At 40.0% G+C, this 24,968-nt stretch overlaps 1 protein-coding gene and 1 long non-coding RNA gene across 4 annotated transcripts in view; one reads left to right on the top strand and one right to left on the bottom strand.

Moving 5' to 3' along the window:
• Positions 1-7,044: 7,044 nt before the first annotated feature.
• The window catches only part of CMSS1 (cms1 ribosomal small subunit homolog), a 142,434-nt gene continuing 124,510 nt past the window's right edge, over positions 7,045-24,968 (bottom strand). Inside the window, exons 3-4 of the mRNA XM_038582580.1 lie at positions 15,392-15,722; positions 7,045-11,709 (exon numbers count right to left, since the gene is read on the bottom strand). Of these exons, the coding sequence (XP_038438508.1) occupies positions 9,803-11,709; positions 15,392-15,719 (2,235 nt within the window). The 5' untranslated portion in view covers positions 15,720-15,722 and the 3' untranslated portion in view covers positions 7,045-9,802. The remainder of the gene's footprint in view (positions 11,710-15,391; positions 15,723-24,968) is intronic.
• The window catches only part of LOC102151895, a 124,063-nt gene continuing 111,863 nt past the window's right edge, over positions 12,769-24,968 (top strand). For 2 of the 3 annotated variants that reach the window (XR_005383189.1, XR_005383187.1), the window contains exons 1-4: positions 12,769-13,711; positions 13,746-16,243; positions 17,089-17,170; positions 24,230-24,270. This is a non-coding gene — a long non-coding RNA (uncharacterized LOC102151895). Of the gene's footprint in view, positions 13,712-13,745; positions 16,244-17,088; positions 17,171-18,420; positions 24,271-24,968 lie in introns of all 3 variants that reach the window. The other variant, XR_005383188.1, reaches the window with a different exon arrangement.

Genomic DNA, 24,968 nt, shown 5'->3' with positions numbered 1-24,968 from the left:
ACTGTTCTACCACAGTGGCAAGGACAGTGGCAGAGCTTCGAGGTGTATATTTAACCATCTCCTTTGTATGGAAAGAGAAGGTGTCTGAGATAAGGATAGTGGGTCAAGGCCTGTAAGATGTGGTATTTGAAGTTCAATAGCAAAGATACCTGGGAAGAGGCATGAGGAGGGACCCAAGGGAGTGGGCAAAAGTCTGTAGATTTTTGTGTCTCATGTCTAGGTCTACCAGAGAGTATCTACCACAGACAAGACACAGAGCAACCAGGTGGATATATGGCACATTGTATTAACCAGAGATAGCCATCACTATTTCCCATCTGGCATACTTTCCTTGCAGTGAGACCTTGACATTCCTACCTTGGGATGTTCATGTGGAACCCAGATGTCATGCTATAAGAAAGCCCAAAGGAGCCTGCACAGAGAAACAACATAGAAATAACATATATAGGTATTCCTGCCTATAGCTCAGCTGAGGTCTCTGCCAACAACCCGCATCAACAACCAGACCTGTAAATGAAGATACCTCCTAGTGACCCCAGGCCCCAGTTGTTGATTTGCCTTCAGTTGTAGTCCTAGTCCTGTGATGTCCTAGACATCACAGAGCAGAGAGAAACCATCCCCACTATGTCCTCTACAAAATTCCTGACCCACTGGATTCATAGTAGGAAAAACCTGCTAGTGGAGCTGCTGTTTCTCCTTCGCCTGTGGGGAGAGATCTTGTTCCTTGGGGAGCTGTAAGTTACTACAACCATTCTCTCTTCCCTTCCAACCCAGGTTAGGTATCTGCCTTGAGTGGCAGCAAATTGACTCTTCTCATAGGCTGGGTGAGGTCAGGTGACTGAAGTAAAACTTAATTTTGTTTCATATCTTGAGTATGTATGAATTCTATAAAGATTCCCTCATTTTTAGGAAGTAAAACCGTATCTATACCTTTGGAACCATAAAATTGTCATGCATGCTTATCTTGAAGAAGAAAGGAAACTTAATTCTAGTTTGCACTTTGGGGCCAGTGGATGAAGGTGGACTGTCTAGCAGCTAGGTCTTAATTCCCTAGAAGGTAGTATTCACTGAAGTGGAGAAGGTGCAGTTAAGTGGCAGTCTCCATAGCGGTCTGCAGAGCTTTCCTGGCAGTGGCTGGAACTTGCAGTTTCTGGACTAACATGCTTAGACTCCTCACCCACTTGGTGAGCACTATGGTAAACTTGGGAGGTAAGGGAGGCTGCTGGAGATCATTTCCAATTCTCTTCTGTATCATGAGCTATTCCTGTTAATGGGTGGTTTTCCTTCTAGCTTTTTTTTCTTTAATTACTTTTAGAAATTGTGGTAAAATGCACTTCACATGATCTTTTACTATCTTCGCAGTTTTTAAAGTATAACATTTAGTGGCATTAAATGCATTCACATTTTTATACAGCTATCCCCACCACTGAGGACCAGAACTCTTTTTATCTTGCAAAATTGAATCTCTATCCATTAAGCAGTAACTTCACTCTACCACCTTCTTCCAGCTCCTGGCAACCAACCTTCTACTTTCTGGCTATAACTATGATAGGCACCTTATATAAGTGAATTATACAATATTTGTCCTTTTGTACTTGGCTTATTTCTCTTAATATGCCCTCTGCCCTCTAGGTTAATTCATCTTGCAGTATGTGTCACAATTTCCTTTTTTTCTTTAAGACTGAATAAGAGTAATTTTTTTTTAAGATTTTATTATTTATTTGAGAGACAACACACAAGCAGGGAGACGGAGAGGAAGAAGCAGACTCTCCACTGATTAGGGAGTCCATTGTGGGGCTCATCCCAGGACCCGGAGATCATGACCTGAGCTGAGCCAACTGAGCCACCCTGGTGCCCCTGAATAAGAGTCAACTGCATGGATATGCCACATTTTGTGTATTCATTCATCCATCGGTGGACATTTGGGTTGCTTCTACCTTTTAGATATTGAGAATAATGTTGGTTTAAACATAGATGGACAAACATTTGTTTGAATTGTTTCTAGTTCTTTTGAGTGTATGCCCAGAATGGAAATGCAAGATCATATGGTGATTTTACTTTTTATTTTTTGAGGAACCACATACTGTTTTCCATAGTGGTTGCCCAATTTTACATTCTCACCAGCGGTGCAGAGGGATTCCAATTTTTTCACATCCTCACTAACATTTTTTGTTTGCTTTTTAAATTTTTCAATAGTAGCTATCCTAATGGGTGTAAGATGATCCCTTTCGGTTTTGTTTGTTTGTTTGTTTGTTTTAGATTTATTTATTTATGTGAGAGAGAGAGAGAGAGGCAGAGATACAGGCAGAGGGAGAAGCCGGCTCCATGCAGGGAGCCCGATGTGGGACTCGACCCCTGGTCTCCAGGACCAGGCCCTGGGCTGAAGGGGGCGCTAAACCCCTGAGCCACCCGGGCTGCCCGTCCCTTTAGTTTTTTTTTTTTTTTTTTTTTAAGATTTATTTATTTATTTATGATAGAGAGAGAGAGAGAGGCAGAGACACAGGAGGAGGGAGAAGCAGGCTCCATGCCGGGAGCCCAGGACTCCAGGATCGCGCCCTGGGCCAAAGGCAGGCGCTAAACCGCTGAGCCACCCAGGGATCCCCTCATCCCTTTAGTTTTTAAAGACACATGTATCTGCTCTCATCTGAGAGACACATCTACCAGAATCTGTCACTATAGCCTTCTGGTAGCTGGCTGTTTCTCTTGTCTCTGGTAATGACAATAACTAAGAAATAACTGATAACTTGCTTCTCTTTCTCTTTCTCTTTTGAGGCAAGCTATGATCCTGAGCCCTCCAGTGGTAGTTGCTTAGACAGCTGAGAACTTTTATCCTCTGCCTTGAGTCAATATGGTTTAATAGCTCAGATTGTGGACTATGAAGCCAGATGCTTGGGTTATAATCCTGGCATTGCCATTTATTAGATCTGGGACAAGTTAGTATGGCACAGTTTCTTTAGCTATAAAATGAAGCTAATAATAGAGTTACTACGAGGAGTAAGTAAGTTAATACATAAAAATACTTAAAGTGGTTTCTGGTACATGATTGGAACTCTGTCAATAGTAGCAATTGTTACCCCTCTGTTGCACACCCTACTACTACATCCACTCTTCCAACTACTGTAGAAAATAGTTACTATTATTACTTACTATTTTATAGGCACAAAAGCTGAAATTTAGAGAGGTTAAATAATTTATTTTAAGGTGACCAGCTGTTAAATAGAAGAGTTGAGATTTGTTCTGAAGTCTGACCCCAGAGCCCTTTCCTAACATGTTCTATATTGATGACTCCAGTTTGGGAGAGCGAATGACATGGAGAGCTTCACTTTTGATGGGGGAAGGGCAACTATTATTACTAGTAGACCATTGGAGACTAAAGTAAACATACCATCAGTTTTCCTCCCATTGTGTCTCTCATCCCATGAATAAAGAGCAGATGTGAACGTTGCTGCCAGCCACTCACTTGTTAGATGAAAAGTGACTTGGCCATGATCATCACAAAATTAACTTTTAGGTCTTGGTGATTTTAACAGGGCATGTGAAATGTAAGGCTCCACAGGGTTCATAAACTTTAATTTAGAAGTGCTTTTGATTCTAATAAAAATCTATTTTTACTTGCAGTAAGATAGTAAAGAAAAAAAAAATCTCTGGAAGGGTTCTGGATGCCTTAAAGGAAAATTTGATTAGATGGTTTTGTGTTTCCCTAACACAGATGAGAAACTTCTGAATACACTGGTAAAATGGAATGATGTGCTCCACTTTTTTATTTAAATTCCATTACACTTATCTCCAGGAATTAGCAAAAAAAAAAAAAAAAAAAAAACTTTTTCTGCTAATAAAAATCATTAAGAGTTATTTGGTATCATAAAAAGTAACTTACTTGAAGATAAAATTTATCCTGATACAAATACTGTTTTTGAAAATGGAAGAAAGCATCAAATATTCTATGTAACTCTCTGCTAAAAGAAAAATAACCTTAAGTCTTACTCCATAGATATTTTGTTCTTCATGATAGGGAATAACATGAACATTTGTATTTTTAGAGTTACAAAGACCATTAAGGAGAAAGCTTTTCTGAAATAGAGTAAAACATGATTGATTCGCATTCTTTGTTAGCCCTGTATACTTAGTATTCATTGTATTCCATATGGATTAGGATATCTGTCTTTGCTATATCTATTATGGAGGATTTGTTAAATTCTTGCAGTACGTAAAGGAGGATATTTTAAAACAATTTAATGATTTTTTGTCTGCAAATGGTGCTACTAATTTCAGGTTGGCCTTTTTCTCCCTTATGTTAGACACCATGTCTCTTCCCAAGATCCACCTTTCATCTCCCTGCCAAATGCACTTCTGGAGCACAGGCATCTTCCTCCCACTAGCAAGTTAGTCTCATAAGTCTGTAAATAAACTGAGTGTCTTCTCATTTCCTTGCCTGCTAGTGGATCACCAGTTTTTGGCCGGGGACGTCATCCTGGTCTTCTGGGTGTATCAATGAGAAGAAACCACCTTTGGGCTAAGCTTCCTTCTCCCTCATAAGACTATCTTGAGATTGGCCCTCAGGTCAGTTCAGTCTTTCAACCCATCTCCTTAGTTTTCCATTCTTCTTTATTCCATTTCTTTGCCCCTGAAATAGCTCCATTGTTTTGCAGCCCTTAAACCCTGACGACCTTTACTCATGAGACTTTTTAGGACTGTTTGCCATCAACCCATCATTCCATTTCTGGGTTAAAGCTATTCTGATTTCCTCATTGGTTTTACTACTTGTAATTCGCCTTCTTCATAGAATCGTCAAAGTAACTTTTCTAAAATACTTACTTTCATACCACTTTCTCACTTAAGGACCTATAATGTCTTCTTATTGCGTATTAGATAAACTATAAATACCTCTTCCTTATATGTAAAGCCCTATGTCATTTGACTCTTCTTCAGTTATTACCTTAGTTTCCTTTACTAGTCCTTGAGTAGATTCTCTGATCTAGTCATGCCATTTCTATTATCCCAGCTGGTCTTGTCCCCCACGTGTCCCAGAAAACACACACACACACACTCTCTCTCAAAATACCAGTTTTCTCTCTACATCTGAAACTAATGATGTACTATATGTTGGCTAATTGAATTTAAATTTTTAAAAAAACACCAATTTCCTTCTGTCTATTCGAGGAGGAGAGCCCATTCCTCTTGGGATGTCCTTTGCTATTCAGATTCCATTCCATTAAAGTTGATTTCTTTAAAAATCATCTCCAAAAAGCTGTCTGTTGCTCAGTTTCATCCCAATGGAACTTCTCAATAATCTTGGAATATATAATCTTCTATGGAATCTTGGAATCCCAGGGCTGGATTCAGTTGTAGCTCATATCAGCTTTAAGCATTGCCTCCCACAGCAGCTTTAAGAGATTCATCTTTCATTCTTCCTTCCAACTTGGTACTGGACTAGCACTCTGATGGCTGTGAATGAAAGATAAAAGAAGGTGCCTGTTCTTAAGAACCTTAAGCCCTTTCAGATATGGGAGACAGAAACAGGTCAGTTACAAGGCCTTCTGTACAAGGCAGGGTGATCACACGGGAGAAGGTGACTGACACCGAGCAGTAGGGAAGAGGAGGTGATGCTTGAGCTGTGTTTTGAGGGGTGAGGAGGAACTATGCAGGAGACATGTCAGAGCATTCCCAGCAAAGGAGCAGCATGGAATGGTCTTTCACTTTCTGAATCTAGCGTGCGTCCAGTCTAGTGTGCATCCAGTCAGCACTACACTACCTCACAATGACCTGGAAATTAACTTCTTGTTTGACAAAAATCTCAATTTCCTCCAAACAGATGATGATTTATTTTTAAAAGGAGAAGGGTCCTATTTTCTGTGGCTTTTGTATCCTTCACATTATCTAGTAGTATTGAATACAAAGTAGGTGCTATTTTGTGTTTTGTTTTAACATAAAGGAATGCCTCAGACTCATTGTGATGATGGACTTGCCCTGCTTGTCTAGCACTCTGAATTCCAACGATTTATTCTTGCTGCCTGTGTCTCCTGTATCCATTCTTCTGTTTTCTTTTGTGACCAATACCGTGTGCATACAAGATGATTGGTCCATATTATGGAAGTCTTTAGCTGTGGAATGAAAAAGAACTAACTGGTCTAAATGGGAGTGGAAGCTGTGGTCTTGAGCTTCCAGATTGATGGTTTAAGCAAGTGAGTAAATCAGCCACAGACTGGTGACACTTGCTTATGGAATGGTTCGAATAATTCTTTTGTAATATCCTAGACATAAGTTATGATCGTTTTAAGCTTGATGAGTCGTCCCATCGGGATTCTTTCCTTGTCAGTGATGCTTTTTAAAACCTTTAGGTTCTTGAAGCAAGTCTGCCTCTGTTCTATAGCTCTATTCACCACTATCTCCCCTCAGGGAATTTGGCACTAGCGTGGCAAACTAAATAGTATAGAGTATTTGAAGATTGGTTTCTTGTGGAGGAAGAGAGGTTTGTGGCAGTGTTTTTCTTTTATGATGGATGTGATAGTGTGATAGATGAAGCAGCTGTTTGTCCCCTAGTATCTTCCCTTCTTCCATGTCAAGAGAATCCTAATTTTCAGCCGGGCATGTTGTTACCCTGAATAAATATTCAATTTCCCTCACTCTCCTGGTAGCTTTGGGCAGTGTGACTAAATTCAGAGCAATACGATGTGGGAGGATGTAATGTAAGCAACTACTGGCTTGAATTCTTTAATTAGGGAGCCTGCCCTCCCCTTCCTGATTTTTTTCACCTTCCCACTGTGGAATATAGCTGTGATGGTTAGCTGTCCTGGACTTTGGGGATGAGGGCAACACCTTTGGGATGGAAAAGCAGCTAGATAGAAGGAACCTGGGGCTCTCACTAGAACTACCACATGAGCCCTGGACTGCTGATGCTTGGAACTATTATGTCAAAGAGAAATAATTGTCCTGTTTAAGCTGTGATTATTGTCGGTCTCTGTTTCAGAGCTCCTTAGTATACCAGGGGATAGAAAAAGTATGAGGTTCAGTGTCAGTTGAGTGATATGAATAAGATGAGAAACATACTTTTAAAGATATTTAATAAGTCTTTTTTTCAAATCAGTACAAAAATTTAAATACAAAAATGATTTGCTATTGACAAGTCTCAAATCTATCATGGAAACTCAAAAAAAAAAAAAGTCACCAGTTTTTTATAGAGCACCTTTCATGGTTTTCTATAAAATATTTGAGAACAGTCACCCACTATAGACATTCTTTTCCTCTGTGGGATGTCATACTGCATTAAAACTCTGTGTTTAAATAACATAATGCCAGTTTGGTCCATTTCACATGGAAAAGTTCTAGTTGATTTTGAATTAAATAGGGATTATAACACTATCCCTAGACTTTTGAGCATGTGGTTGTTTCATCTGTTTTTACACTAATGTGTTAACATGATGTGCAACACTTAAAAGGGAAACAGACACATAGATAATTATTTAAAATTCTTTTTTTAAATTATATGGAGTAATTCATTTAGCTCTGAGATTAGCACCATTGTAGAATACACAGTATCTGGCATAGATTTTGCTCCTTCCCTATCTAAAAGTTAGAAGCATATGCCTGATAATATACACACTCACGCACATTATATATATATATATATATATTTATATTTAGGCAATTGAGTAACAACCAATAAATAAGTTGGAAGGTATTTTTAAAAGTGAAATTTGGTCTTAACTAAAGAGGTACTGTCTTTCATACCTGGTGGAAATAAAAAGCCCATACATGTACAGATAAATACGGATTTATGGATCAGCTGATCTGACTTGCTTCCAAGCCATTTCAATGCAGCTATTCAGCAGAAGGAGCCTAATGGATCCCTGTTGCCTCCATAGTCATCAGTCCAAAACCAGCATCCTCAAGACCAACCTGAAGGATGTTTGACCATATAGATGCTGTCTGCTTTGAAAATGAAGTTTGGGTCGGAAAATGAAGTTTGGGTCAGAAATCTTTTGATGGGAAAAGTTTGTCATAGAATTAGCAGTGCCCTGGTAATGAATTCATTTCTCTTAAGAAATCGAGAAGAAAAGGTGCTCGTATACCATATAGGGGAAAGACACCTATTAGGCTGAGGAGAATTTTCTTGATGGTTAAAATGATTCAGATTTGACATAGACACATTTCCATGTGTGTTTATACCGTATTTATTTGTGTATTTTTCCACCTGTACCTTTCCCCTCAATTTCTTACTCTTAATTTTGAGGAACAGAACATTCTACTACCATAGCCCCACATTATTTCCCACAGTGGCTTTATAGTATCAGCAGCAGACTCATAGCTGACTGAAATAGTTTGCCCACGTTTTGAGACCAGATTTGAATGCCCGCAGCAGTTAGTATGTACCTAAGTGAAAACCTGGAAGGATACTTATTTTTCTCTTTAAACCTATATTGACTCTTGCCTTGCACTGAGTATGAGGTGCCCGAAGTACGGGCTCTTACTGCCCTCTGACATTTCAGATAGCTCTTCCACAGGTTGCTTCTAAAGAAAGAGTTCTTTTCCTACAATTTTAGTACCTACACTAGGAAGTAGTATATCCCATTTCTAAATTTAAAACTTCAGAAATCGTTTTTTCTTTTTTCTCTTTTTTTTTTTCCCAAAAAAACTACTTTCCTATATAATTCTGAAACTCTGAAACTTTTTTTCTTCTCAAATAAAAGATGGCTTGGATTTTGAAAACTGGCTTTGGAACCTCAGACGATATGCCAACTTGCATATATCCTGTACCAGGAAATTTCTTCAAAATTCAGTAGCTACTGAAAAATACTGATCACCCCTTCAAGAGCGAAACCTCATTGTAGTCATTTGTATGGTAGGCAAAGGAGGCGGATTTTTATATGCATGTAAACGCAATTAAAAATTGCTATTAATAATGAACATTCCACAATACTGGAAAATTATTTTTTCCTTGTGACTTCCACATGTTTTATATTAATTGGGTCATTGTGGAAGTTACATGGTGGGAAGAAAAAAAAATTACAGAAAATGAAACAAAAAGGATCCTCGAGAAATAAGTGAATTAATTCCTGCTCCTGTCTCCCACCTGGTTTTTTAGCTCCTGTCTTATATCCCCCAAATGGCTCATCCAGTGCGAAGCACACAGGGTTTGCTGAGTAAATAACACAGCAGGCAATTGGCTCATTTGTTCTTTTAGAGACACGAGATAACACAATTCTGAGTAGGACTCATGTTGATAAAAGACCTGGTCTCTGACAGGCAGGAAATAGCCCTTGGACTAACACCCTACTGCTCCCCCTGACTCCTTCCCATCGGGACTATAACACAGCAGAACTGCTTCCCCACCTTCCCTGACAAAACACCCTCCCATATACAGAGGAAATTATGCAAGTAAATACGGTATATATACTTGTTATCATTAACATTTCTTTAAGCCATATTTATAAATCTTTAAACAATGTGAGCAAGTGACTTTTCATTAGCTATGATCTTTCATACTGAAATATTTTGACTGATCTGAATAAGCAGGTTATCATGGAAGCATATAACAATACAACAGCTAATATGATTCCAGTGGGTACAACACAAGTGTCAGTACTTGATACATAAATCTATCCCATCATTTTTAATTATAGGCTGCTATGCAGAGCATTTAACATGCATCTTAGTTTTTATTTGTACATGATGGTTCAGATTTTCACTTAAATATGACTTTCCAACTATATAAATGTTTTGAAGCAATTATGTTTTTCATTTGGATCTTTTCGGTGCGTCATTTTCTTTTCTTCTATTAAATCTCTCTTTCTTTTCTTTTTTTTTACATGGGATATAATAAATATCCTGAAAAGGAGGAATGGACGTACTGCCCCGCATACAGTCCTGCAGCCTGTTCTGAGGGCAGTTGGAGGAACACTCGGTCTCCGGGCCTGAGCAGCAGCACCGCACTCCCAGATGCCTGGTCCAGAAAGCCCTTTTTGTACTCATCGTACGTGTACATCATGGGCTCGTTGTTCTTGAACAGAGCAACCCACACATTGCCCCCCTTGCAGTGAACATGGTATGCAAAGTAGTAGACCCCAGGGACCTCGCAGGTGAAGATGCCCGTTTGTGGGTTGTAGTTCTGTCTGCCGTTATAGAGCAGTTTGTCAAACTTCACTGGGGCCCCCACAGGTGGGAAAGGCGCAGTCAGCTCAGCTGTGAAGGCAGGCATCTCGTAGGCTGGCCCTCCGTTCTTGCCTTTCTTAGCCCCATAGGCATGGGGGGGTTTCACTCCATCGATTCCCAGCCCCATATCTGGCAGATACTCTCCATGGGGTGGTGGTGTCGGGGGCATCACAGCTGGGGCCCCTGGGGGCCCTGGAGGGCCTGGGGGCCCTGGAAGGCCCGGCTGGCCTTGAGGACCAAGGGCACCAGGCTTCCCTGGGGGCCCATGAAGTCCTGCTACTCCAGGCTTCCCTACTCCAGGGAACCCAGGGGGCCCTGGGATGCCTGGTTCCCCTTTTGGGCCTGGCATTCCAGGTGGTCCAATGGGCCCACTGGGGCCTGCGATCCCTGGGATGCCTGGAGGGCCCTGTAGACCCTGATCCCCTGGGATTCCTGGTTCTCCCTTTGGTCCAAGCAACCCTGGAGCCCCAGGGACCCCTGGTAACCCTTTGTGCCCAGCTTCCCCCTTGGGCCCTATGGGACCTGGCAAGCCCCTCATGCCAGGGGGCCCTACTTCACCAAGGAAACCTGGCTTTCCTGGGAAGCCTTGAAGCCCTGGCTCACCCTTGGGACCTGGTGGCCCCTGTGGCCCTACAATGCCACCTTCTCCCTTGGGTCCGGGAAAACCAATAGCACCTGGAGGACCCATAGGACCTGGGATCCCAGGCAGGCCTGGCTCTCCTGGGGGGCCCCCCATTCCAGGGGCACCGACTGGTCCTTTCTCCCCTCTTGGTCCTAGAGCCCCAGGAAGACCCCCTATGCCCTTGTCACCCTTGGGTCCTGGGAAGCCCGGTTTCCCAATCCCTGGAAGGCCTGGAGGTCCTGGCAGCCCTGGCAGTCCTTGCTCCCCTTTGCCACCTGGAAATCCTGGCTGGCCAGGGATCCCATCCTGGCCTGGCTTTCCAACTCCAGGCATCCCAGGAGGCCCTTGAACTCCTGGGACCCCAACAGGGCCTTGGGGCCCAGGTTCCCCTGGAGGACCTGGCTTTCCCAGGGGGCCTTGGGGCCCAGGGAAGCCTGTCACTCCTGGTTTACCCACCCCGGGAAGTCCAACAGGGCCAGGGGGGCCATGCATCCCTGGAGGACCCTTTAGGCCTGGCAGACCTGGCATCCCGAAGCCCTTCTCTCCTTTCGGACCCTGAAGGCCTGGAGGTCCCGGGGGACCTTTGGGTCCTCGCTCTCCCTTTGCACCTGGCTGCCCCGGTAGCCCTGGCCCACCTGGTTTTCCAATGCCAGGAAGTCCGTGAGGCCCTGGAGGTCCTTGCGGCCCTGGGATCCCCATAGGCCCGATCTCCCCTTTGGGTCCAATGTCACCTTTTGCCCCTGGCATTCCCATGGCTCCTGGCTTTCCTGGCATCCCAGGCATACCTGGTTTTCCAATTCCTGGGTATCCCTGTGGCCCTGGTTTTCCTTTGGTTCCAGGTATCCCATGACCTGGTAAGCCGGGGGGCCCCGGGGGTCCTCTTGGGCCGGGCTCTCCACGGGGGCCTTGCTCCCCTCGTAAACTGGCTAATGGTATTTCTAGTAGGAGAGAGGGGACAGAGAGAGTGGGGGGGGGGGGGAAGAGAGAGAAATTAGTATTTATTATTCCTTATTGAAGAAGTCATGACGATCACTACTTAGTTCTGACACCTCAGCCCATCACTGACTGAGAGGAGAGACCAGGAACCATGTGTTCGTCTTCCAGGACTCTGATATCAGGACTTACACAGCAGTTAAGCTAATAATTGCTTTGTCCTGTTTGAAATACCATTTAGAGAATGGGTATCTGTAGCTGCTCTTATCAGCACTGGTTCAAGTTAAATAAAGCTAAAAAGTAATGAAGAAACATGTTTCCAAGTACAAAACTCCCAAGTTTCCTTATGGTTGTGTTCATTATGAAGATTTTGGAAAATTCAAAAGAACGGTAAAGAAAAATCAAAGTTGCCTATAATCACCTGACATTTGTATGTATTTCCATGCCATGTGTTCTAGGTGTGTGTATGTATGTGCGTACACGTGCATGTGTGTGTATTTTAAACAATGGAGTCATTCTCCATTTTTATTACTTTTTTTTACTTAATGCTATATTTTTCCACATCTTTGATTTTTTTTATATAATAATTTATGGCTAAATACTATTTTCTCTTGTGTTGAAATATAGTCTAATGATAGTAATTATCATGTAGATTCAGGGAAGGATAGAAGCATTTTATCTTATAGGTGGTTTAATAACATCTTCTACATGGCGCATCTGGGTGGCTCAGTCAGTTGAGTGGCTGACTCTTAATTTTATCTCGGGTAATAATCTCAGGGTCATGGGATCAAGCCCCACCTAGGGCTCCATGCATAGCAGGGAGTCTGCTTGAGATTCTCTCCCTCTATTCCTCCCCTGCTTGGATGTGCACACACGTACAATCTCTCTCTTTCTCTCTCTCTCAAATAAATAAATCTTAAAAAAATAAAATAAAATAGGGATGCCTGGTGGCTCAAGCAGTTGAGCACCTGCCTTCTGCCCAGGGCATGATCCTGGAGTCCCGGGATCAAGTCCTACATCGGGTTCCCTGCAGGGAGCCTGCTTCTCCCTCTGCCTATGTCTCTGCCTCTCTCTGTGTCTCTTATGAATAGGTAAATAAAATCTTTAAAAAATAAAATAAAAATAAATAAATAAATAACATCTTTCCCATCAGTCCTCTAGACCAAATATGTATGCTTAGTATCTTTAATGTGCTATAGGATTTCCAGAGTCTCGTGGGAATTCAAATTTTTAATAAATTATTTCTCATTTGCAAATTAGGTTTAAAACAAGAGAAGTGAATAAGATACTTTAAGTTGACAAGCAGTGTGGAGAAGGAGCTGAGCTGGAAAGAACAGAAAGTTCTTTTTGGCCTTGAAATGAGGTCTGGACTGGGCCACTTCAGTGTCTCTGCTTGCCTCTCTGTGCAGTAAGGCTAATACGAGCATACTACATGATTAGATGATAGATGTGAGAGACATTAGGCTTTCACAAATGATCAAAATACAAAGCACATCTTTCTCACTATGATTATGCTGTCTTTTGGAGCAAAACAATTCTATATAGTAGTAGTATCTTGTATACTACTGAAATGAAATGAAATGAATGATAGTTTTATTTTAACCAACAGTCATATCTGAATCTTGACCATTATATTTTTCACTGAGCTACTCTCAGGGAACAAATGAACCATAGAACTCGTATTCTTAGCAAATGCTCCCAATGCAGTCTGGTTCCCATCAGAATGAGTTCAGGAAATGCCAAAAGCCAGGCAGGCCACTTAAGAAAGGAAGGAAAACAAATAGTTGAGATAATCTCCTAAGTGGACGATCAGCTCCTAAAGAGAAGAAGATTGGGGATACCTCATTTATGCTAGGTTGATATTCTAATACTATTAGGGTATGTTCTTTCTAAGCAGTGAATTATGCAGCTACTATATCAAGAGTGTCTGGAGCAAGGTCATATCTTCTCATCAGGAGTCCTTGGTGTCCAGCACGGTGCCCGGAACATACCCCGCTCCTAGCTAAGGTTTCTTTTTTTTTTTTTTTTTTTTCTAGCTAAGGTTTCTTGAATGACCAGTTATAGCAACTCAAAAGTTTGTTACTTACCTATGCCTTTGATTTTCTCAACAAATCTTAACTTTACAGATGAAGAAAAAGTAGTTTCAGAGAGGTTTGTTTTTTGTTTTGGGTTTTTTTTTTTTTTTTTTTTTTAGTTGAAATATAGTTGACATACAATATTATATTATTTTCAAGTCTTTCATTTCTGGCCTCTAGGTTTCTTAGCACCAAATCCACTACTACCCCAGAAGTAGAGCTTCTTGCTTTTTCAGGGACCAGTGGGAATGACCTATGTTTCCTCAAGGGGAATTCTGTGCTGATGCAGTTCCTTTCCTACAAATACTAGGTTTCCAAGAATCCAGATATACCTCATGAAGTTTGAAAAGGTGTCTCTCAAGTGATAAGCATTTTGTAGGTGTTGGATAATGAATATGGCAGGAAAGCCATGGGAAAAATCTTCATCTCTACCTGCAGTCCTTACCCTTCATAGTCTCCTATCAGTTTATTGACTAACAGTTGTAAAAGCTTAATTAAAGTGCTCTTAAAAACACTGGCATTTGTCTAGCACCTTGTTCACAAAGTGCTTTCAAATACATATATATATGTATGTGTATATATATATATACACACACACACACACACACACACACATATATATATATATACACACAATGTTCCTTACAACATTGTTCTTCTACCTCAGAAGACTGACTAGTCACCTTTTTAAATTTTGAGTTATCCAGAGATTTACTGAAACAGAAACAAGTTGGCCAGATACTCGCTTGGAAAAAAGCAGTTTTAATGGTATTCAAAAATATATTTTAAAAGGTATTCTAGCACAAGTTTTCTTTGTACACTAGATATGCTGTAAACTTTTTTGTAAATATTTTAAGGGTGTCAGTTCTTAAGAACTAGAAGTTATTCCAAATCTATCTTGTGCTCCTGAAAAACTGCAGAAAAGCACTTGAAAGCTGTTTCTTTAAGATACGGATTTCTTTTTTTATTCTTGCTGGTAATATATTGCTGCACCGAATTATGTGCGATTTTTCGCTCAGGATCATGATGCTGCGAAATTTCATTGATAACCTATCCATCTCTAGTTTCAACCATCTTAATCAGAAGTGTCCTTTTTGAGTGAGTGTCAATCAGAGGGAGTGAATCCAGATTGGTTTTCTTCAGGTTCAGGGAAGAAAAGTTTGGAAGAACAGAGCAATCATGCTCTCCGTGCCTTCCAGCAGCTTCCTGTAAGATTGTCCCCTTTTCCCCCCACTGCTTTAATCCCCCAGCATCTGGCCCAGCTTCTGACACAAAAATAGATGCTCATTAAATAGTTGCCAAACTATTGGATAGATAGTTTGGTGGAATAGATAATGAATAAGGGAATAGATAATGAAAAAGGGAATAAATATAGGTTTGTGCCATATAATGCTGTTAAAATAATAAAGCACAATGCAAAACAGTAATTTTGTTTGTATTTTTAGGTCTTGAACTTTCCAAGGATAGAGTTAAGAACACAGTAAACAATGAATGTCAGTAACACATTCTAAAATAAAAATTTCTAAAATTTAGCTTCTCCCCCTGATCTTACAGTTTCAGATTTTGGAAAGCTGCTGTTTTGTAACAGCACAGGAATATGATATGATGTTACCTTTGCCTTTCTTAGGTGCCGCTTCCTTGCCCATTCTTGGCACCGGCTGAATTTCCTTCATGTATTGGGGCAGATGTGGATACTCTTTGCCATACTGCACGTGGGGCAGCTCCTTGCCCATGCTAAGGCCGTCTTTGCCCAAAGGCATGTGAGGTACTTGCTGGCCCAGAGGCTGGTATTGTGGAATTTGCGGTGGGATCTGAGGAGGAATTTGTGGTGGCAGTGGCTTGATCCCATAGTAAGCACCAGCCTGAATGAGCCTGACGGAGCCCAGGGAAATGGTAAGCAGCACTCCCAGCAGCTGCAGAGGGCCGGGCGGCGCAGCCATCACCTGTGGGAGGAATGAATGCACCAATATGGTGAGAACTAGCAGGCCACATGACAGGTTTGGTTAGATAAAAGAAACAGTCTTTATCATCAGAACGTCACCCATGGAAGACAAATGAAAAGGAGGAGGAAGACCGTTACCTCTCAGTAGGAAACAAGCAAAAAACAGAAAGGAGAAGGAACTGTCAAATGAAAGCAGTGGGTGGGATCATAAACCATGGGAAATACTGCTGTATTGTATCCCTAAATATCAATCCTGCCTTCTTCCATAGTGTTGGAACTCTTGATTTTTAGCTGGAACAGAGCAGCCCAGGATAAAGATATTTCAGCCAGGTGTGGCGATGTGACAAAGTTCTCTCCAATTGGATGTAGTTGTAATGGGTACAACCTCTGAGAAGAATCTTGAGAGTGGCCCTGTTTTTCTTCTTCCTGCTGGCTGAAATGTGGAAATGTTGCCTGGAAACAGACCAGATGCCTTGGACCAGCAAGTGATCTCTGTGTACTGAGCATGGTGGAGCCAACAAGGTAGAAGAAACCTCAGCCTTGGTTGAATACTAAGGCCCCTAGTAATCCTTACATTTGAAATTTGTTTATATAAGAAAGAGCTAAAGGTTTATCATCTCCTTTAATCACTTATTTTGAATGTCACACATTTGCACTAAATTGAATCCTAATAGATAAAGAGTACATTGTTCCAAAGGAGGCAAACTTGGCCAGCCAGGCTTTTGTTAGTACGTGCCAAAATTCTATTCTAAGTGGAGATAGAAATTGATAGGTTTTATGCAGGGGTTGAGACTTTGCATCTGCCCTTTGGGTACTTTGGTATGGTCTCAGATAAACGTAAGAGTTAAAGAATGAGCAAACAAAACTGCAGAAGCCTTCTGAATTGGGAAGGAGGTACTTCATGTGACAGCCCCCAAATATTTTAAAACTCAGTATCATAATTATGTACATACAGGAATTACATTTCATTCTTCTACTTGAATACTCTAGGGTCATTGATTTAGAATTTGCCTAATTGGACCTGGAGTCCACTGAAGTTGGTCTTTATACTGTTAGAAAAGAAAGGAGTTTACAAGGCAAACTAGTATAAATAACATAACGATGTTTAACTACTCACTAGAATAATTTGTACAAGCCCTTTAATAGCATCCTTTGCAGTTTAACAGTTAATAAGAGAAATATTAATGGGGCTTATTTATTTGTAAAAAACAACCTGGATCAGACCTCTGTAAATGCCGGGCTGAAAACCCGAAAGTCCAGGGAGCTGCAGTGCTCACAAAGGCCCACTAGAGGGTGAGTGTGGTACACATTGAAATCTCCCTGGTACTGTCACTACCTAACAAGGGGCTTCCCACACCTTCTTAAAGGTCTTGATGAAAATCTGAATCCTCATTGAAGGGTCATCATCATGCTGGAGAAAGAAGTGGCAAGGTTCTCACAATTTTTAAGGTAAGGACATTCTGGAGAACTTTGAATAAGCTATCTCTAAATAATTTTAATTTCCATTCTGTGAGTTTGTTTTCTTTGCTTCTGCCTTACTTGGTTCTGGATCATAGTTTTCCACCCCTTAGAAAATATGTGTTGACTTTGCGACATCCTATTCGAGAGTAATGCCAGGAGTGTGAACAGGCTACAGGAGAACTGGTTAATAAAAAGCACCTAAGAAAATATTTAATGGAGTCTCTACCAAAAAATTCACTGCTTTACAATTTTTCTAAATATACTAACTAGTCATTTTCCCCAAAAAAATCTGTCAGCAAAATGATTTATAAAGCTTTCTCCATTTCATAAATCAGAACAGTCTCAAGAACTGGTTGATTCAATTGTACTCTAAATAATACATGTGCTGGTAATTGGGGGGAGGTAGAGGCAGTTATTTTCTGTCTTTCTAAGAATGATTAATTATCATAAACCTTTTGGAAAGAGCCCCCAAATTAGTAATGACTTCTACTCAGTAATAGTTTTATTTTAGATGGGGACAAAAAAAAATCTGCTGTAAGTACTCAGTGATAAATTTATTGACCACTTACCAAACACAATGCTAGACCCATCCAGGGATTACAAAGATAAATATAATTTGGTCAATGGGCCCTGCACCCACAGGGCTTATACTTTTTTAGTAGGTGTGACAGATGTGTAAACTATTAATGAGTAGCACGGGATATCCAGAAAAAAGTAAATTTCCTACCCTCTTCTGTCCAGTAACTTAAGTCCGTTCCCTTTGAAGCAACAACTTTCCCCATTTTCCTCATGTTTCTGGAGGTGTTCTAGGAATATGTACATACACTACACACACCTTTAAAACACAAATCACAGTATACTATACACCCCACTGTTCCTTACTTTGTTCATGCAGAAGACTAGAACTTGAGACATTATTTCTAAGTTTTGTATATCTGAACAGACCCCTTAACTTCTTCATTTGTGTTAATGAGACACATTGTTCTTTAAAGTCCTTACCATTCAATGTCTAAGGCAGTCACTAGAGAGCTAAAAATGTTAATCCATACCAGAAATACACGGTAATATCCGGTAATGTATACGCTGGGACTTAATTCCATCTTTGGGAGTGACTGAATTTATTTACTAAACCCTAAGTTTGTGGTGATGTCTTTAAGAATAAGCTAGGATGCTTGGCCCTTCACCCTTCCATCAATTCAGCGATTGTGTTGGATTATACTTAATAATCTTTAAACCAGGACAATCTAATGAAACATTGGAAAACTGGAAGAAAGAGAAATGCCTGGAAGAAGACCAGTTGAATACCAAAGGCCCAGTGGGATCTACTTTACTACAATTATTTCCTCTTGTAGGCTTGGCCTTTCTCTCCTGAAAACCACCTCCTTAGGTCTGCCATCTGCCATTTCTCTGGCTCTTTATTTAAATAAACTTTGTTCAGTTTTAACTTGAATATTTATGTAGGGGCCCCGATTAGAATTTACCGCTTGACTTACCCTTACTAATTTCCCTCTTGTCCCTGAGGATATTTTTGGTGGTCAAAGTGGTGTGGTGGTTCTCCCCAAATCACTCAAAAGAACATCAGATTTGTATAATGCTGTACAAACACCTGGCGGGAGGAAGGAGCCTTGGAATTTCAGCTGGGAAAAATGGTAATAATGGGTTTTCTTTCCCCTTTTTCTGAGGATGCAGGACACATAATGGGGTGAATTCTAGTTGATGTTTTCTTAGATTTCTATTTGATAATGTGTGTATGCACGCTTGACTATACACGAACATAAACATGTATAATGTGTGTGGACAGTGGATCTTTGCCAGTCAGGCCAACTTAGTGATGGGTCTCATGTCATTAAGGGAGAAGCCTTTAGAAGAAGCCAAAGACCTGGATTTCGGTTGTACCTCTGCCATTCATCATGTGGCTTTGGGCAAGTCCCTTATCTTCACTAAGCCTCAGTTTCCTTCCCTATAAAACAGCAACTATAAAAAAGAAATTACAATCTCGGCCTCTCCCACAGAGCTGTTCAAGGACACGAATGATAATATGAATTATTTTTTGTAAGCTGAAAAGCACCGCTCAAATTTAAGTTATTATTAATGGAGTGTGACCAAAAAGACAAATCAAAACCAACTGAAATGTCAAAGACTTTCAAAGAAGGATACTAGCCAAAATAAATGTGAGGTTAACTGCAGTAATGATAAACCTAACATGAATAAAATAATAATGACCATTAAAATGTACTTGTTAAAAATGGCAAAAAAGAACAGCTGAACTAGGGCAGTTACTCATTCTGGTGTCAGAATCACCAATGCTAATCATTCTGAACAGCCCTAAATGGTTCCCTATATTTGGGAAGGGCTGCAGTGAGTTTCATTTCCTCATGTGACCCGTAATGTATATAGCAGAATAATGTGATATATATTATTTTAGACGCTCCTCAGCATTTTATTTGTACATTTATCCCCATGAGATGTTGGCTTGCTGTGCAAAAGAATGTTTAAGTATTTAAACCTTCAGTTCTTGCCCTAAATCCAACTTTCCTTTTCACATGGCGCTAACACAGTGCGCATGTCTGCCTGCTACCGTGTGTTTGTGTGTGTGTGTGTGTGTGTGTGTGTGTGTGTGGTGTAGACAAGCCTCTCTCATCTGCTGCTTGACAGTCCCTCACACAGGATTTGTAGTTTCTCAAGGCCTCAGATTTTTTTTTAAAGATTTTATTTGTTTATTCACAAGAGATACAGAGAGGCAAAGACATAGGCAGAGGAAGAAGCAGGCTCCATGCAGGGAGCCCGATGCAGGACTTGATCCCAGAACCCTGGGGTTACAACCTGAGCCAAAGGCAGATGCTCAACCACTGAGCCATCCAGATGCTCCATCAAGCCCTCAGATTTATCATCTTTGAAGCAAGGGGAAGTTAGAATCCTACTCCTGCAGTATTCACCAGAATTGTCTTCTTGGCTTTCCTATCCATGCCTCTCAAAGAATGTTCTCTACTGTTTGCATTTCTCAGAGCAATTCATTCCTTAGCTATAGATATGTGAGGAGTGCCTACTAATTATTACAAACTGTTATGGGTACTGGGGAGAGAAGTGAATTAGAGAGATGAGGTCCATGATCTTATTGAACTCACATTCCAGTGTGGGGAGATGGGCAATAATAAACAAAGATAAATTTTATAGTTTTAGATTTGAGTGCTGTGAAAAAGAAAACGAGTGAAGGGCTGGAGAATGACTTGAAGTAAAGACACTATTTTGGAAAGGGTGATGGCGGGAGATATCCCTGAGGAAGCAAATTTTGGATAGAGATGTGAAAGTTGAAAGCCTTGTTTGTCTCTCATGATACAATACTAAAACAAACAAAAAATCCAGAAAGTCCGATATATCACAATGATAGTTATAGGTGACTTTCCCTAATGTAAACCATTGTTTCAAAGCTTTATGCTTCATCTATGTCTGTCCTCATTTTGACCTCCTTATTATATCCTTTTTTTTTTTCCTGGAGTTTTCTTTTTTTCTTTTAAATCTTTCTCTAGATTTCAGCCCTACTATGTAAGTTTGCTAGGTCTACCATGACCAAGTATCTTAGACTGGATGGTTTAAACAACAGAAGTTTAGTCTCCCCCCAATTGTGGAGACTAGAAGTCAGAAGTCAAGATATTGGCATAGTGGGTTTCTTCTGAGATCCATCTCCTTGGCTTGTAGATGGCCATCTTCTTCCTATGTCTTCACATGATCTTTACTCTGTGTATTTGTGTCCTTTATAAGGACACTAGTCATGTTAGATTAGAGCCTACCCTACTGAACTCATTTTGACTTAATTTCCTCTTTAAAAAACCCCTTTTTAAATACAGTCACATTTGAAAGTGCTAGGGGTTAGGATTTCAAAATATGAATTTGGGTGGAAACACAACTCAGCCAATACCTACCGTTCCTGTAGACCAGGCCAATTCCTGCCTCTTCTGCAAAGTCTTCCCTACCTTTTAAACCATTATTATCTTCCTTGTCCTATTGAAATTTAACACAAAGTTAAATGCAGCTCATCAACCTTATGTTTTTTCCTTTTTTTTTTTTTTTTGGTTCATTAAACCTCAATATGATTGTTAAGTTTGCTGAGGGCAAGGAAAATATGTGATACTAGTTTGATTTTCTCAGCGTCTATTGAAAGAGCTTTATAGTCAAAACTCTTAAGGTTGATAGGGGCTTTAGAAAATATCTACTTTAGCCTCATTCTGTATTTAGAATCCTGTCTACAAGAGTTGCTAACAGAAAGCCCTCATATTTCCTACTTAGATATAATGATAGAAACATTCATAAAGCAACCTATTACCATGTCATACAACTTTCCTTTAAGATATATTTATTTTAGAGAGAGAAAGAGCACAAGTCGGGGAGGAGCAGAGAGAAAGAATCTGAAGTAGGTTCCCTGCTGAGCATGGAACCTGACCTGGGGCTCCATCTCACGACCCTGAGATCATGACCTGAGCCAAAGCCAAGAGTTGGTCACTTAGTTGACTGAGCCATCAGGTACCCCATGTCGTACAACTTTTGTTATTATTTTTACCTAAGCAGCTGGTAGGGAAGACCCACTTTTTTTGATTCATACATGGCAGTGCCCATATAGCTTGCTTTTAATGGGAAGTGAGAAGGGGAAATTAAGAATATATCCCAAAATTGGCTAAGGCAAAAGATGAATGGTTACATGACCTGTTACTTTTATGCCAATAAGCCTACCTTAGGATCATTTAAGGATATATAACTTATTGCATAATTGATTAGCATTCAAGATATTAACAACTCTGTTGATCAGGATATGGTTTTATTGCCCTTTACTATGTTAACTAGTTTTGTATCTGACATAGCGTTATCTCAGCATTCTTTTTTATCAGCTCATTATGATAAAAATGAACCCAACTTCATAATATTTTATTTCAAACCAACTTTGTCATCATGTTAAATAAAACTTCGACATGTTCACTTGTGAATGAGAATTGTGTTAACATTTTGAAAGTTACTCTTTGATAGGGCATAAAAAAATAACCAAAAACCTAAATATAGGCAGTGTCGGATAATATGGAGAAAAAGCAGGAGAGGGTAGCTAAGGAGGTAGATGGGTATCATTTGTGCAGATGATATTCTTTGAAACCCATTTTACTATAGAAATGGAGTCTTCTGTGCTTGGATGAGCTGGCACCTGCATTTTAAAGGAAGGTAGAAGCAACTTTAAATAATAGAGGGTAGAGAAATTCTGAGGGATTTTGGAGGAGATTAAATGTGAGCAGAGTTGATTGCTGCATGGAAGAGTCCCAGAAAAGGAGATCTCCAGTGAAGGAACAGTCAAGAAAAGAAAAACTCATTTCAGAAAGGCTTTTTATATTTATTATAGGATATGTATTGTAAATCCCCTCCTTCATGTCCTCAGAGATGAAGAAACTCTAATCCTGCAGAAGAAAACCTAATTCTTTTGTGGGAATTGATTTGGGGGTTAGGTGGAAGAATGGTTCAATGCTGCTCCAGGGTGACAAGGGGCCAAATCAGTGACTGAATATGAGAAAACCAGAAAACCAGAACCAGAGCAGAGGATGGCTAGGGGAGGTGGGCCAATGAACATAAAAGTTATAATAATATTAGGTACATTTTTGAGAACTTACTTTATGCCAGCACCATGAACATACTTCAAATATATTATATTAATAATCTTGTATCCACTTACTAAGTTTTTTAAAATGTTAAACTCAAATGATATCTCCCTATCCTGTATTTATAAAATTGATTATTTTACTGAAATTCAAGACTGTTCAATTCTGAGTTAAAGCTTTTAAATTCTTATTTGATTACTTTTAGGAGCCATCATCTAATACATTATCTAACAAATCTTTCTACTTTGTTTTACAAGTATAGATCTAATTATACTGTCACTTTTCTCCATCTTGTCCTCCAAATACTAGGCTACCTTTTTAATTGAAAGAGTTTCTCTGTTATATAGGATGTGATCCTGGACTGGTTCCCTTCCTTTTTGCTTCTTGGACTAGGGACACAAGCTTGAAGGCATTCATGAAGCCAGAAAGCCACTAGCAACATGAAGATGCTAAGATGAAGCCTAAAGAAATATGTTGAAATATTAGATGTTGGTCAGTCACTCCAATGAAGGCATTGGACAAGATCATCCCATAAGCACTCATTAGTTTTAATCAATCTGCCCACTTATATCTATCAGGACTGATGTAAATATAAGGTGGCTTAATTTACAGGCTTCACTGATGAATCCTCTATAACCAAGAGCAGCAAACAATCTCACCTACGAGCTATGGGTAGAGCATGATGTCACAGGGCCTACAGAAATTTGAGATGTAAATCAGGTTATATCCCCAGCTCTAGAAATGGGCCACCCACATAAACCTTCCGAAATAATCCCCACATTCCACAAATTCTCCAGAAGAGGAGATTTCACAACATTCCCCAGTAACCAACTGCAGGATTTCATAGACCTACATTTCTTAATATCTAATCTGGATCTTGCTGAACTTTAAACTCATTTCCTCTTTTCCATTCTCAAAGGAGGTGGGAAACATCTGGAGAATATTTTCCTTAAAATAATAGTCCACATACTCGAAGTCTGCAATTAACTCCTTTTGTCTCTCTAAATGGAATCATGTCAGCTGCCAAATAGTTTATAAAATAGTTGAGAGGACTCCTAAAAGAGAAAGTTCTAAAGTGGAATCCTTTTTTTGCTTGGTTCTGCTAGTCTCCCTATAACATGAACATATCATTGTTCTCAGAGCATAGAGCACCCAAATTCTAGTTCTGACCTAAAAAAGTTACCTATCCTGCCAAGGCATTGGTTTCCTCATTTGCAAAATGGGAACATTGGCTACATGACTTCAAGGTCCCCTCTAGTTCTAAAATTTTGTGGTAGCTGTGAACATGAATAACATATCCACACTTCATAGATAAATGATTTCATGAAAGTACATGCTCAAGCCTTTTGGATATCATAAAGTTAATTAATCTCACACTTCCAGTTATTTTTCAATATTCATCTCTCCCTTCTTACAGTTGGAGATGGAACAGGAAGATTTGAATGGTGCCCCCTCCCTGTAAGTATTCTCTGATGAAATGAGCTGCACCTGTCCAGAAACAAAAAGAAGGACCTTTTTAATAAAAAACAAAGCTTAGGAATCAAAATCTGATTTATAATTTTTCTACCATATTTAAAGACTGAATAAAAATTAAAAATTGCTTAGAGAAATCTTCTAAAAGTAGCTACAAATGATTTAAAACAACAACAACAACAACTTCTTCCAATGTGTAAGCTTAAAAATTCCCTCAAGTCACTTAGCGAACATTGATGTATGCCTCCTGTCAGAGAAATGGCAAATGAATACAGAGCTCGCATCTTGGGAAGGAGAGGAAGGTAATGAATAGTATGACAGTTATGTTTTTAGGAGGAACGACGTTCATTTTGCAAGAAAAATCGAAGATCTGAAACTTAAGGACAGTTCTATAATAAAGTAACCTGTGATGAGAGCATCCCAAAAATAAGGTTCTCCCCATTCTGTGGGCCTGGTGATATGCAGCAAGGTCAGTTCCTTCCTGGTGATCCTGAGGAGAACTGGAGAGCACTCTGTAGAGCATCATTCTTCATTCTCTGTACCACTACAGTTTGTGTAAATTATACAATGTAAACTGAAGCTGTTCTTAAGCTGTTGCAAGGGAGAATGGGGAAGGTTCCTCTAATGTAATCCATCGAACAGGACATTGTAAAATTGCTTATTTAGAGCAAACAGTTATAATC

This window comes from Canis lupus, chromosome 33, assembly GCF_011100685.1.
Source record: "Canis lupus familiaris isolate Mischka breed German Shepherd chromosome 33, alternate assembly UU_Cfam_GSD_1.0, whole genome shotgun sequence".
Classification (NCBI taxonomy): Eukaryota; Metazoa; Chordata; class Mammalia; order Carnivora; family Canidae; genus Canis; species Canis lupus.
This window is presented reverse-complemented; position numbering and strand designations above follow the sequence as displayed.